General features: G+C 38.9%; 1 protein-coding gene across 2 annotated transcripts in view; it reads right to left on the bottom strand.

Moving 5' to 3' along the window:
• The window catches only part of COL3A1 (collagen type III alpha 1 chain), a 78,015-nt gene extending 66,066 nt beyond the window's left edge, over window positions 1-11,949 (bottom strand). For both annotated transcript variants that reach the window (XM_081323596.1, XM_081323597.1), the window contains exon 1: window positions 11,736-11,949. In XM_081323596.1, the coding sequence (XP_081179722.1) occupies window positions 11,736-11,817 (82 nt within the window). In that variant the 5' untranslated portion in view covers window positions 11,818-11,949. The remainder of the gene's footprint in view (window positions 1-11,735) is intronic.
• Between the last annotated feature and the right edge of the window lie 2,670 nt (window positions 11,950-14,619).

The following is a 14,619-nucleotide window of genomic DNA, read 5'->3' as shown; positions in this document are numbered from 1 at the left end:
ATTCAACATTGCTACAGTAGTAATGGAGTTCCTTTAGAAAACAAACTGAGCCTTTCCTTCAATTGCCAAAAAACAAAAGTATGATTCAGAATTACTTTAAAAGGTAATAATAATATTAGGTGTTTTAGTATAGATAGCCCTTGATGTGTGACCTATCACTTAACAACTGTTTGAAGTTACAACACCCTCCCCTCAAAGCTACTTATGATCTGGTTTCAAAGTTACAGACACTGCAATATCCCTATGTTGTTTACAACTAACCATAGGGCTGCAGCAGCAGCCCCCCCACCTACCCCCCATCCTACTGGATCCCTGGAGGTCTTGACCTATTTCCCATCCAGCCCCTCAGCCACCTAAGGGACCCTAAATTTGGGGAGAACATGCTACTATTGCAGATGCTACCAGGGCAGGTGACTTCCTTGGGTGGCTGAGTAGCTGGAGAGGAAGAAGGCTAAGGATGGAGGGGAACCACAAGGAGCAGGAAGCAGAGATGGGGTGCCTCAGGGATTGGGGGAGGCCTTGGGAGTCTAGGACATTCAATTAATTACTGCATTAGGGAAAGCAGAGGGTAGGGGGTCATTAAGCAAAGCTGTCTCGCTTAATTTCCCTCCTCACATGCAACTGTAAAGGTTAGCCTCCTAAACCGTATTTAGAGGTAGTTGATCACTGAATGCCAAATCTAGGGACAAGTGTATAAGCAAGCTCTACTTTACATTTCTGCTTGTAAAATTCCCAGGAATATCTTACGATCATTGCTCAAACTAAAACATTGGACTACATGAGCTTGTATTCACTGCCGCCAGGCAAGCATGTTTGTACGGTTTGCATTGCATGCTAGCTGGCTGGCGGCCCCTGGGATGAAAAACTCTCCTTCTCTCTCCTGAGCAATGTCTAAATCTTGTATGCTCCAGAAATATATTTGGGGGAATTTTCTCAGAAGTACAGAGGAAAGAAGGTTTGGAAGAAAGTTACCACTGTAATATGGGATATATCTTTCCAATCTTAACTGATTTATGTTTTTTTTCCAATTTTGGGGTCTAGAAACTCATATCTGAAGGCTCAAGTAAGAAATACGACCTGCTTGATGTCTGGTTTGGCCAGATACATTTTCCAATCAGCAGGAAAAAGTGTGGGAAATATCTGAAGAGTGGGGGAATGATATTTTTCTCTGCCAAGAAGAAAAAACTTACACATTTTTATGGAGTGGAGTTTTATGGAGCTGCTTTACTTTATTCCATACAATCATCTATCTATCTCTATATTTCCAGTAGGAAAGAAATTCATTCCTGGTCTATCTCAGACTGCCACAATACTACTTTATCAGTGACCCAAGACTAATTCTGGCTAATTTATAAATGGTCCTAATGATTCCACATAAATCAGTGAAAAAACTCAGGTAATTATATCTGTATATAGCAGGGGTGTCAAACTCAATTTCATTGAGGGCCGCATCAGCATTGCGGTTGCCCTCAAGGGGCCAGGTGGGTATGGCCAGGGTGGGCGTGGCCTACTGGGTGGGCGTGGCTAGAGTGCATATGGCCTACTGGATGGGCATGGCCAGCTCTACATCGTTCGCATCAAGGGTGTCTATGGAGGCCCGGGCAGGAGTGGGACAGATCTGAGGGTCTCTGGCAGAAGGAGGGTCTCTGGGCCAGGGCCAAGGCAGTGGGGGCTGTTCCCTCACTGTTTCCAGGATGGCTTCGCGGGCCACATGAAACCACTTCACGGGCCAGATCCAGCCCCCGGGCCTTGTGTTTGACATGTCTGGTATATAGCAATATCAATTGCACTTAGACTTATATACTGCTTCATAGTGCTTTACAGTCCTCTCTAAGCAATTTACAGAGTCAACATATTTCCCCCAGCAATCTGGGTCCTCATTTTACTGACTTTGGAAGGCTGAGTCAACTTTCAGCCAGTCAGGATCAAACTCCTGGCCGTCAGCAGAATTAGCCTGCAATACTGCATTCTAACCACTGCGCCACCACACTCTTATAATAAAGCAATCTAGCAATCTAAAATTATTGTTTACAAAATAAAATGAAGTATATAGACATTTCCTGAGCTTGGACATCTTAGCTGACTCATAAACCTTCACATATTTATTATAGTATCCTTTAATGGAGAACTAGGTGAAAGTGAATAGTATGTGAAAAGCAGGATTAGAACGTAAATATACATTGCTGGCCAGTCAGGAAAAAACTACTTTATATCAACAAACTTTCAATAATCCCACAATTACACTCCTAGGCCATGGCAGGGGAAAAAAAAATCTTCTCATGTTCCTTAGGGCTATGCAAAGCATTAAAGAAAGGTATTTTGCAAAATATATTAGGGGAGTGAAGGATCACTTTTCGAAGCTTTAAAATAGCACCATCCTTTTGAGGAATTGTAGGGCTGTTCTGAAGGCTAATCTCAGCTGCCTGGCCTATGTATGTGTGCACAATATCTTAACTTGGCTTCCAGTCCAAGTGGAAAATTTACGGATCTATCTGCCTTCGCAATCCAGTATTTTTCTCTCCACGTAAGAGATCTTTATTAGGATCCCAGCCTACCTCCTTCTTCTAAAACTGGAAATGGCAGGATTTGAACCTGGAATCTTCTGTTCACAGATATCCTGCCACACTAACCTCTGTTGCTTTCCTAAAAGACGAGATGCATTTTTAAAAATTCTTCACATTAGAACCACCACACCTTGAGAGCAGACAGTACTGGCAAGAAAAGTAATCCAAACACTTTCCTAAAGAGTTTCTCCATTACATCCAATACTGTTGAAAATTATACTTCAGGTTTTTTTATTTGTTGATTGCCCTAAACTACAAGCCACAGCAAAGACATCAAAGAAACAACGTTGAACCCCATTTAATACAGCACGGTATTTCATGACCGTAAATTGATCAAATGCTGCACTGACATCGTTAGTACTGCCAAAACATATTGTATGGAGATTGGTTCCTTAAGTTTTCTTTTCACAACGAAGAAACTAAAGATTCTAAACAGTCTCTCTTAAGATATGAACATTAATAGTTCGTGCCTTCTGAACATCCTGAATCAGCCTTTTCTGTTGATTGCTAGAGTTGGTCTTCAACTGATCAGGAACTCTTCATGATCACCAGAAACTTGGCAATATAGAGATACAAGCTATAGAAATGTTTATATACTAATAACACAAATCTAAAAAAAAAATGCTCGGCACCCAAACCCAGAAGATATGGAAACATTCAGAAAAAGAGTATGGTCCAGTGTTCCTAGAAGAATACTATATGGTATAGTATAATATACTATACTATCCCCATTATTTTGGGGATAATGTTTTGATTTTTCCTCCCTAGCAAAGTTTCCCTCCCTTTTGGATGCTATTTGAACCTGATGTGAGACAGTTTAATTAGCTCTATGCTGGTCAGTGCATAAGATCCTCCATGGAGAGGACCAAAAGAATCAACGTAACAGCTGTGACCCCTTTAAACCTCTGTATGGCTTTCTTTCTTTTTCAATTTTTTTGTGTCAACAGCTTTGACTGTGGTAATTCAAACCTGGCTGCTTTTTAATCCATATTTTAAAGGCATGTGGCTTCAGCGGTAAGGTCAACACTGTCAACTTGATTTGTTTTCCTCCTTGCCCCCCCTCCCCCTCCCACCCAATGCACCTGGCAAGGATCCCTTTGAGATGCACCATTGCAACTAACCAGAGAAACATTGAAATATAATAGCAAGAAAATGTATTTGTAAACACATGTAATCTTCTAGTAGGATGACATTATCTGTTTATGTAAATAACAGTTCACCCATCTAAGGCGAAAATAATGAGACAGTATTGTCTGTACGTGTGCCTGCCTTTCAATTGTTGATGATTCTTGGTGACTGCCTGGACTTGTCCTTACAGTTTTCTTGGCAAAGGTTTCAGAAGTGCATTGCTCTTGCATGCTTTCAAGGCTGAGGAAATGAGTGACATTTCCAAGGTCACCCAGAGGCTTTGTGCCTTAGATGGGGCTAGAACTCACAGTCTCCTGGTTTTTAGCCTGGTGTCTTAACCACTACACCAACTGGCTCTCTGTTAGATATATCCAAACAATATTATACTAGGACTCATTTCACATGAAATCTTGGAAAATGGAAGTAGATTGTTAGCTGATGTGAAAGGCTTTACTCCTTTGTTGTATTTCAGTAAATGCAGCCAAAATCCCCATTGGCTGATGCATATCCAAAATAAATCTAACAAGCGACTGTTGTTGAAAGAAAAGTTTAATGTTTTCCATTGTCATCCTAATAGGAAACAGGCAAAGTTTACAAAACTTGGAAAATGGAGCTAACTTGATGTTAGCAATATACATGGAGCTAAATACAGCTTTAAAAAAAAAACTGGAAACAATTATGACATGTAAACAATTGACCTTACTTTTTTTTTAAGCTAGACGTAGAATGCAGAAGATGTCAGATTTATTTACAGATACAATGGCAGAACTGTTATGTAGAACAGGTGTTTAAAACAAGTAAAATAAACTTTTTTATTAGCAGTATTCTTTTAGAAGAGCAAGAGGTGAATTACATTATGAGATTATGTCTGTATTTTTGTTCAGTTGCTGGTGAACTGCAGTTTTTATCACAGCAAGGAGAAGAAAAGAAATGCAAAAGGAGTAAGCTTCTTAATTATCTGTATTTAATTCAAATTTAATTTCAGCCATTTTAGAGTCAGTTTTAATCTAGTACACCCACTTTTAGGAGGAGGGTTAGAGAGGCAGAGAGTCAAATGTGGAGGAAAAACTACTTTAGAAACCCTGCTTAATTTTATCATGATCCCTTAGAATAGCCGAGCTTGCAAAATTTTTGCGAAATCTAACTTTCATCCAACTTTCTTGGAACAATTGCTTAGTAATGAGGGCAATGAAATCTGATAAGTGAAGCAGATTATTAAAAGAAAAAAATCCATATCTTATAGAAAAATATTGAGAGGATTTTCTAGTAGCTTTGATTTTTCTTTTTCTCTCTCTTTCCTATCTACCTATCATCTGTCTATCTATCTATCTATCTATCTATCTATCTATCTATCTATCTATCTATCTATCTATCATCTTGAATTGATTTTCCATAGATATAGAAGAAGCTACACTGGCTCATCACACTGTTGCACTCAATGTTCAAAATGGCGGCATCAAAGATTGCAAAAATAGGTCAATAGGTTTCATTAGATAAAATAGCTGTTCAAACTCTTTTAAGTAAAATACATGCAAAGAAATTTATTATTAGCTGGTTTGAAAAAGTACAAGAGGCCATTTAATAGGATCATGAGGAGGAATAAGTGAGTGGGGTTTTTTACCCAGATCAAACTTATCATTCAATGATCAGCATAGCAATTCACTCACTCACTCACTCACTCACTCACTCACTCACTCACTCACTCACTCACTCACTCAATCATAGTCACACAAATTTGGAAATGAACCCAGTTGACCATAATAGGTTTTTCAGGTCTTGTTTAGAAGAGATTGTATGGCTGCAATGCCTAAGTCCTTCCAGTTCTTCACAGATCTCTCAGACAGAATGATCCTGCTCTGGATAAGGAGATGGCAAACCTAAGTCTTAAAAGTCCTTGTTATTGAGCTCTGTCATCTAAACTTGCCTATATTCTGCTCAGAGTCATTTGGTGACACTTTGGCCCCAGGAGCTTTCCATCATTCACATTGCTTTATAGCTTGCGCAAACCAGCCAGCTCAAATACAAACAAGTTGGAGAAGTAGGGGGTTGTTAAATTATATTTCACAGTGATCAAGAATTTGCAGCCTGAGCAGCAATGCTTAAAGATCAATGTATTATCAGATTGTGTCTCCAGAGCTTCAAGATTTTCCCAAGAGCTACTTACAGCTGTCTTTAAAAAATATTTCTAGCACCATCTGTTTAGAAGTATTTTTGTCATATTCATCATTCTATTCCCACCTTGCAAACTGTGGTTGTGGGGCTCCTGACTTGTGTCAGCATTGCACAAGTTACATGCCCTAAATTGGGTCATGGATACATCAATGATCTAAATAAATCTTCCTGAAATATGTTGCTCTTCAAATGTCTTGTGACTGCAACTCCCAGAAACTCCACCATGGCCAAAGATTAGAATAAGAATCTTGAGTGACCACAAAAGTGGGACTCATAAAAAATAAAAATCCTAGACTTAGTTGTTTTTCATGTTCAGCATTAACCACTGAATTCAAATGGCAGTGATTAAAGTTGACTGCTTTTGCCTTTCTTGGCAAATGGCATCCATTCAACATTGTTAAAAGTCAGTGAAATAACACTGAGAAAAAGAAACATCATCTTTGTTCCTTTCTCCCTGGAGTAAAGAAGTGTTTCTCCTTTCTCCATCCTCATCTCTGCAGTTCTGCCCACTCCTGCCGGAAATCATTTGATGACTCTTGGTCTGAAGTCAAAACACACACATGGAAAGTGCAGACAAGGCAGAGGTAACCATTTAGCTTTCATCAAACCACAAGCCTCCTCAGGCTTAAGGAACTGGCCTAATTGCAGTAACACCTACTCACTTAAAGGATGTGGAGTTCTTAAAGCTTAATTAAGATTTGGATTTTCCTTAATTCCATGGAATTGCAAATTAAGTACCCTATGAAATTTATATTTTACAACAGTTTAAACAGGGTTGGACAGCCATGGTGGCAACTTTTTGATAGCTAAGTAATGAACTCACTTAATGTTCCCAGACCAAAGTGTGAGATACAAACTGGTGGATCCAATTGGGGAGGATTCCCTGACCCATCTTGGAATAGACTTTAAGGGATTTCTCTACCCCAGCCAACCTTCACTAACTGGGTGAAGCCTATTTTATAACCCACATGAAAGATTTTGCTGATGGCTTGTCTCAAAACAGCCATCGACTTTTAGGATTTGCAATCAAAGAGGGATCTGGAGGTGCAAAAGTAAGTCCAGGGCCTGCCAGTTGCCTATTCTTGATCCCCAGAAAACCAGGATCCTAAAAGTGAAAGCACATTGAACCTTAATTGATGTGGAGATGAAGAAACACATGCCACACATCTGAACATTGTTCCTTTCTCCTGGCTTTATTTAACTTTGACCATTAAGAGTTAAACTGAAACTGGAGGTATAGTTTCAGTAAGGTTTTATAGAAAGAAAGTGGTGAATGACATACAGAGAACTTGTATGAAAACCTTTTGACTACTTTGGGATGTGGCATAAGCAGACTGGCAGAGGCAACAATTATTTCAAGTGTAACATTGAAATGTAACACGGAAGCTGAAGCCTAACAAAGGTTATATAGGCACAGGATCATGTCTGAACAATGATAACACCCAGCTAATTAGTTAAAAAAGGTTCTGCTAGAGGTATTTTACTTCAGCTACTTTCTGAAAGTTCAAAAGAGTTGGGGCAAGTCTTCTTGGTCAATCTAGGTATGGAAGGATCATGTTAAAACAATTCATTTTAGTTATTTGTTTGCTTTGAGAGGGGCATATCCATAACCTCATCCATGTATCTGCAGAGATAGGACCCCATTCCTAATTGTCACTACTATATGCTACAAATAAGCTCTGATGTGTGTGTGTGTGTACACATTATATTAAGTCATAATGTAATGTGTTTAGTGTTTGCTTAGTGGGTTCTGTGCACCAAGCTATTGTGCCTTCTAAACTATGGGTTGTTTAATGTAATTTCAATAAACTATGATTTAGCGCAGTCATGTCCAACCCACAGTCTCTGGGCTACATGCAGCCCTAGATAGCTAGAAATGTGGCCCCACAAGATCCACCCACCCCAAACTGTGTTATTTATATACATTAATTATATTATATATTTTATATTTGGCCCAAGACAATATGTCTTCACTCAATGTCATCCAAGCAAGTCAAAAGTTTGGACATCCCTGGTTTAGAGGGATATCTTCCCCAGTACTTTGGGGAAGAATAGAATTAGTTGAGCTCATCAGTAAGGGTATGAATTAGTCTTGTCAATATATTCTGTTACATAACCCATAATTCCATTTCATGCTGCGTCTTTTCTGCCATTTACATGCATCCTGACTGGAAATTTTGGCTTGGCTTATCTTGCAATCCACTAATTTCAAATTAATGTTCAAATGCCAGGAAATGTAAGCAGCGTTTGCTTTTTGCACAGTAAGCACAAAACATACACTGTAATTGGAAAACCAGAAGATTATTTTATAGTCTTTTTCTTTGGCCAAAAACCTCATTGCAGTTGATACTTGGGGGTGGACATCTAAAGTTGATTCAAACATTATTCACACTGTGTGAGGCTGCTGTTTCAACATGGATAGATCCCAGTTTCAACATCTCAGTCTAATAACCCTGAGAAGAATGGAATGGAATCTGCTGTTTTTAACCCTGAAGAAAACCATATGCTTGACTAATACCACAAGGTTATCAAATTTGAACATTCCTCTTATACAGTGGGATCTATTTGGAAGGACAAGTCAATAAATGGAGAAAAACATTTCTAGTTTAATGATAAAAGCTATTTTAACAGATTGCTTTCCTAAAGACTGTACGTGTATTATGCTTCTACATGCTCGGTATGTTCCAGATCTGGCTGTCTCCCTTTTAGAAAAACCACACAAAAGTGTTAGCATTTCTCAAGCTGTTCATTCTGTCTAGAATGTTTTTACATGAAAATGCATCATTTTGAAAGCAAGGCCTTTGTATATAATCCATTTCAAATCACTTCATGTTTTCATTATACACGAAAACTTAGGAATGAAACATGAAGAGGCAAGAGTGTAACAAATCCCAGTGCCCATTTATCATGGCTGCAGTCCAACAAATAAATGTGAAAACCTTAAGTCTTAATTTTGGTTAAGACTTGTAGTGGTTGTTCTTTCAAATTCTTATGAGGTAGCAAGGAAAACAAGCTATAAAGTCATTTATTCATCAACTTAAGAAGGGTTGTGCATTTGAGTAAAAACCTTATGGATTTCTCTAATAATGGAAATGTTAACAATTTCTAGTAATATAAGATGAGGATCAGATGGTATGGCACACTAATCATAAAAACAAAAAAAATAAATAAGAGCATTATTATCCACTACACAGCCTTTCATTATCACCAGCCCTTCTAGGAGCTGAAGTCAGGTTGTGCAGTATTAAGAGAAAATACTTAATTCAAAAGGACATAAATTAATACTCAAGGAACTGAATGACGTTTGCAAGGAAGAAAGACCCATGGCATATTAGAATATTTTCTAATATTCATAACTAGAAATCAGGAAGAAAAGAAAGAAATCAGAACTCTACTGTAAGATGAATTGCATCAACATAGGTCCAGGGCGGAGAGAGGGAACTGGTTTTCCTCCAAATGATGCTGAATTAACTCCACCCCCACAAGGCCCAACTAACATGACCAATGGGGAGAAACTCTGGACCACAAGTTCTGAACAGCCATAAGTTCTCTGACCCTAATATAGGACACCCAAACAGTCAACGTATACTGCACTATAGTGAAGTTTTATCCACCTTGACTTCAATGCTTAACATAATTATGATGCAAATCTGTCCTTATTCTCCTTTTCTAGCCATTATAGCAAAGAAGGAATTCATGATTGAGTTTTACAGTGTGATTGTTTGATGCTTTACCAGAATATTTTGGCACACTTTAACATTAATACTCTCCTTCCTTCCTTCCTTCCTTCCTTCCTTCCTTCCTTCCTTCCTTCCTTCCTTCCTTCCTTCCTTCCTTCCTTCCTTCCTTCCTTCCTTCCTTCCTTCCTATTTAAATACTACTTTCAGCAAATACAGAACAATTTACCATATCTAGAAAATATTTTCCTATGTATGTAAATATGGATTTCCCAGATGGTTACTGTTTTGTTTCATCTATGGATTATAGCTTGTTACAATCTGAATAACTTTTATTCTAGGAGGGAGGGAAGGAAGAAAGGAAGTCATCCACAACACACCCATGGTCGTTGGTAAAATGTTAAAAAGAAAAGAAAAAAGTAAAATAGATTTCTGGAAATCTCTCCTGTTTAAAAACTGTGTAGGTAAACACGGTATAAGGTTAAGGGGAACCAAGAGACTGAATTCTAGGCACCTTTGGCACAAAACCAGCTGGCTGACTTTGGGCCAGTCACTTTCTTTCAACCTAGGAAGGAGGCCATAACAAACCACTTTTGATAAACCATGCCAAAAAAACTGCAGGGACTTGTTCAAGCAGTCTCCAAGAATCTGACACAAGGGAACGGAAGGGGGGGGGGGGAAGGGAAACATAAGCCATTCCAGCATTCTCTGTCATTTGCATGCTTTAAAAAATTCAGGTTAATGTTACATGATTTTGTATTCTCTCACTTTCTCTTTCTTTTTCTTGAATTTTACAGAGTCTACCAAATACTGATAACAGAAAATATAGCACACTGGAACACAGAAGTATTTCTGAACATGCATTTGACTTCTTTGTTATATCTATCTAAAATGCATGTTACAACAAGAAACAAGTACTGCATCTGTTTGAATGCGCCAAATGTGTAGCCATAAATGCTTCATATCCTTTAAATCTGCTGGATATAAGCAATTGGATCCAGTGGAATGTGGAAAACAGACAAAATCTAGAAAATTCCTACAAGCAATTTCAGTATAGTTTAAATCAAACATACAGAATCAATTATATAAAGCAACTTTACAGAAAATGATTGCCTTTTCTCCTTACTCACTAAATCAATTGTGATGAATGAATGAATGAAAAGATTCATTTCTATAGTCCTTGCGCCTTATTTTTTTAAAAAAATATCCTTGCTTTCATAGGATCATTGGTAAGAAAACCTTTTCTATTAGATAAACTGATGAAGAAACATTTAATTTCCAATATACATATCAACTATGTAAGTACATTTGGTTGGGGTAAATTATGATGTAAAGCTTGTTAAGTAATTAATTGTATCAATCCAGCTGTGCATCCAAGATACAGATCACACAATTCAACAATTCTGGCAATTCACCACAGTGCACATCACCACCATACACACACCAGATTCCAAAAATGTCCCTTATTAAAATATCCTGAATTTTAATTAATGTGCTTCCAAGTGATCGTTTCCTGAAAATCCTTTGACTGTTCACAATCAGACTTACTCTCCAGGAAGCATGTATAGCCTAAGGTTATTTACTGTTAGGAGAGTAATGGGCTTGAAAGAATTCTCTGATGAGTGATGGAATGAAGTTTGAGATGTTATATATTCCTCTCCTTTCCTGTTTATATCTCAGAAGAACACACTCATACCCACACCTGGAAAAATCTTTCCCCAGAGCTCAGCTAACCATCCTGGTTCACAAAAGAATGTCCTTAAATGGTATAAATGACTTTATACACAAGCCTATATTTAAAAAGAAACATATGCCAGAAAGACCCCAAAGCAGTGTTTCTTACAAACCCTATCCTAAATACAACCTTCTTTTACATTGCAAATGAAGTTCAGACTTTCCAGAAATCTGCACTCAAGGATTTTATTCAAAAAGCAAAAAGAAAAGCACAGCAACATGTTTCCGCTGCCGGTTAGACAAAACGAGTCTAGAAACATCAAGAGAGAAAGTTTAGAAAAAAGGCACGGAATATGGTTAAGCCCCTAAAATATCCTTTTTAAAGGTTAGCCTTCTTGCTTCAAATGCGGGATCCTAACCCAGATCAAAGCAAAAGGGGGAAAAAAGATAAATGCTCGATATCTGGCAAAGTTGCACAGAAGGGAATATATGACAATTCTCAATAAGTGGGATTACTTACCTCCTTCTTGTTGTGCCAAAATGACGGAGAATTGTGACACAGTAAAGAAGAACAAAACGGCTCTCTGCACACAGCTCATCATGTTTAAATAAGTTTAAACATGAGACTCTATGTGCAAAAGAGAATGAGAGGGGGAAAAAGGGGGGGGCGAAAAAAAATATCAAAAGATCACCATCAATTGCTTCCTGCCCTGATCAACCACTGGGCCTGCAGAGAACTCAGCCACATGCATTCCTGTGTCTTGCCCTTAAATAGGGAAAGCTTTGGCTTCCTCTACTTGCCAGCCCCTTTCTGAAATCTGAGAGGAGGTCCCATCCCTTTCACGTGAAATCAAGTGATTAATATTTCTTTTGGCCTTGCAGAAGGAGCAGCCAAAATGAAGTAGATGCATAACACATCTGGAGTGTCTGAGTCTGCAAGGCTTTTTAGCCTGTGCATGTTCAGATAGGAGGTGAAGACTCTAAAGAGCTGAAGTGGAGGTGTTTTGGGAGTTTTTGCTACCTGCAGATGGGAAAAAATGAATGTGGAATGTGGGATTTAACTTTTTTTGCTTTCTAATAAGATCTGGTATTTATGCGCACAATATTTCTCTTTGATTTCTTCCTAGTTCTCCTAGGGTCACTAGGAGAACTAGGAAGGATGGAAACTGGTGGTCCTTGAAGATGTTGCTGAACTACAGCTTCCTATAGGCTTCCCACATGGTCATTTGACTGGTGCTGCTGGGAACTGTAGTTCATCAATATCCAACGTATAAAAGATGCCTCTCTCTGACCCACACATTGTAAGAGGAATATGAGTAATGATGGGAAGGCACATAAAAGATGGGGAAGGGGACCTTCTAGAGGAGATACAGCATTGATAAGCAGAGTGAGTTTTGTTGGCTAGTTTAGAAAATGTACTGACTGATGCCAGAAAACATGGCAGCCTTTGGTGCCATCTCAATCAAATAAGAAGCCAGAGAGCAAGACAATGAGTGATTGAAGCAGCAACCTTATCTTGTGCTGAACTATGGTTCTGATCATATCTTATGATAGCTGAGTAGGTGAGATTCCTACTTCCAGAGATTTATGACCTGGAGCAGACATGTCAAACACAAGGCCCGGGGGCCGGATCGGGCCTGCAAAGTGGTTTCATGTGGCCCGCAAAGCCATCCTGGAAACAGTGAGGAAATGGCCCCCACTGCCTTAGCCCTGGCCCAGAGACTCTCCTTCTGCCAGAGACCCTCAGATCTGTCTCACTCTTGCCCAGGCCCCCATAGGCACCCTTCATGCGAACGATGTAGAGCTGGCCATGCCCACCCAGTAGGCCACGTGCACCCTGGTCATACCCACCCAGCCTCTTGAGGGCAACCACAATGCTCATGCGGCCCTCAATGAAATTGAGTTTGACACCCCTGACCTGGAGTTTCCAACCCTTAGTGCAGGCATGTCAAACTCGTGACATCACATGATGTCGCGCGACATATTGTGACTTTTCCCCCATTGCCAGCAATGGGATAGGCGCAGTTTCAGGACGATATGTCCAGCCCATGGGCCGGCAGTTTGACATGCCTGCCTTAGTGCAATTGAATATGCTACTTTTCTTCAGATGACAAGGTGGAAGAATACCTAATCAAATAAAGGATCTAATGAAAGATTCTTACCTTCCTGCAAGGGAAAATTAGCCCAGCAATGAGATCCTTAGTATCACGCTAGGGATGTTATCTTTATGGCTTTATTTGTGATGATGATGATAATGATGGCCTGGAATCTACAGGATCAGAATTTGTGACAAATTCCTATTATTTCATTCTATTGTGTATGTCCATCAGGATCAGGGCAACTATGTAGAAGGGGAGAAATGCTTCCCTCAGACAGTTGATGAGATCAATGCAAGTTCAATCCCATCCTTCCGATTTGACAGTATGCTATAATTTTGTAAGGTTTCCAGTGCTTATGAACAATGCTGTAACCATTTTAATAATATGGGCACCCTTCCTCCCTTGAATTCTCCTAACTCAACTCTAACACTAAGACTTAACAAAAACACCATACGTATATGAGAGGGGCTTACCATTTTTATAGCCGAAGGGAATGCTAAGGAAAAAAGGACCTTTGTGGGCCACAAGGCTACAGTGGTGATTAGGTGATGTCACTGGAGAAGGTAGGGCCAATTTAAGAAGATATTTTTTTCTTTTTCACTCTCCCATTTTTAGGGTGTGAGTATGTATGTTGTTGATTGGTTTGTTTTAAATATTTATCATAGCAGAGAACACAGCTTGTTTTTTAAAAAAAAACACCTGAAAAACCATATCACCAAATTTAGGTTGGGTGGGAGGCAAGAAAAACAAGATTTGCCAAGGAAAGACTGGGAGCCCACTTTGGCTATTGATCATTGTGTTCCACGGCCTCTTTGCATTCCAGATAAAATAATATTTTTTTTATAATTGGCTCATTCCCAGGAAAATCACCAAATTGTTCTCGCCTTTTAGAGCGATAAGTTGGAGGGTGGATGATTTAGCTCAGATTTACTTGGAAATGCTGGATTACTCATCCTTAATGGAATTCCATCAATTCTCTCTTCCCATTTCTTTTTATATGATTGATTGCTTGGTTGCAATTAACCTTGACTCCTACTGTAAGCACTGCTTACATAAAAATGTGTCAGCAAAAATAGCCCATCATAGCAACATGCTATTACTGACAGCATGGAACCCTTTTAGATTTAATACTTTCGGCTTGCAAGAGTCATATGACCTGAGCACGTTTAAATCCAACAATGGCTCATGAATTTCTAAGGTTCCATAATTTAGCCAAAATAACATTTCCTGTAAAATATATATTCTAGTCATAAAGTGAGATGGACATCAATAGATTAATTCTGGACCAAAATGTCTTTTCCAGTT

Source organism: Vipera berus (genome assembly GCF_964194415.1).
Source record: "Vipera berus genome assembly, chromosome: 1".
NCBI lineage: Eukaryota > Metazoa > Chordata > Lepidosauria > Squamata > Viperidae > Vipera > Vipera berus.
Note: the sequence above shows the minus strand (reverse complement) of the source record. Positions and strands in the feature narration are given on the sequence as shown.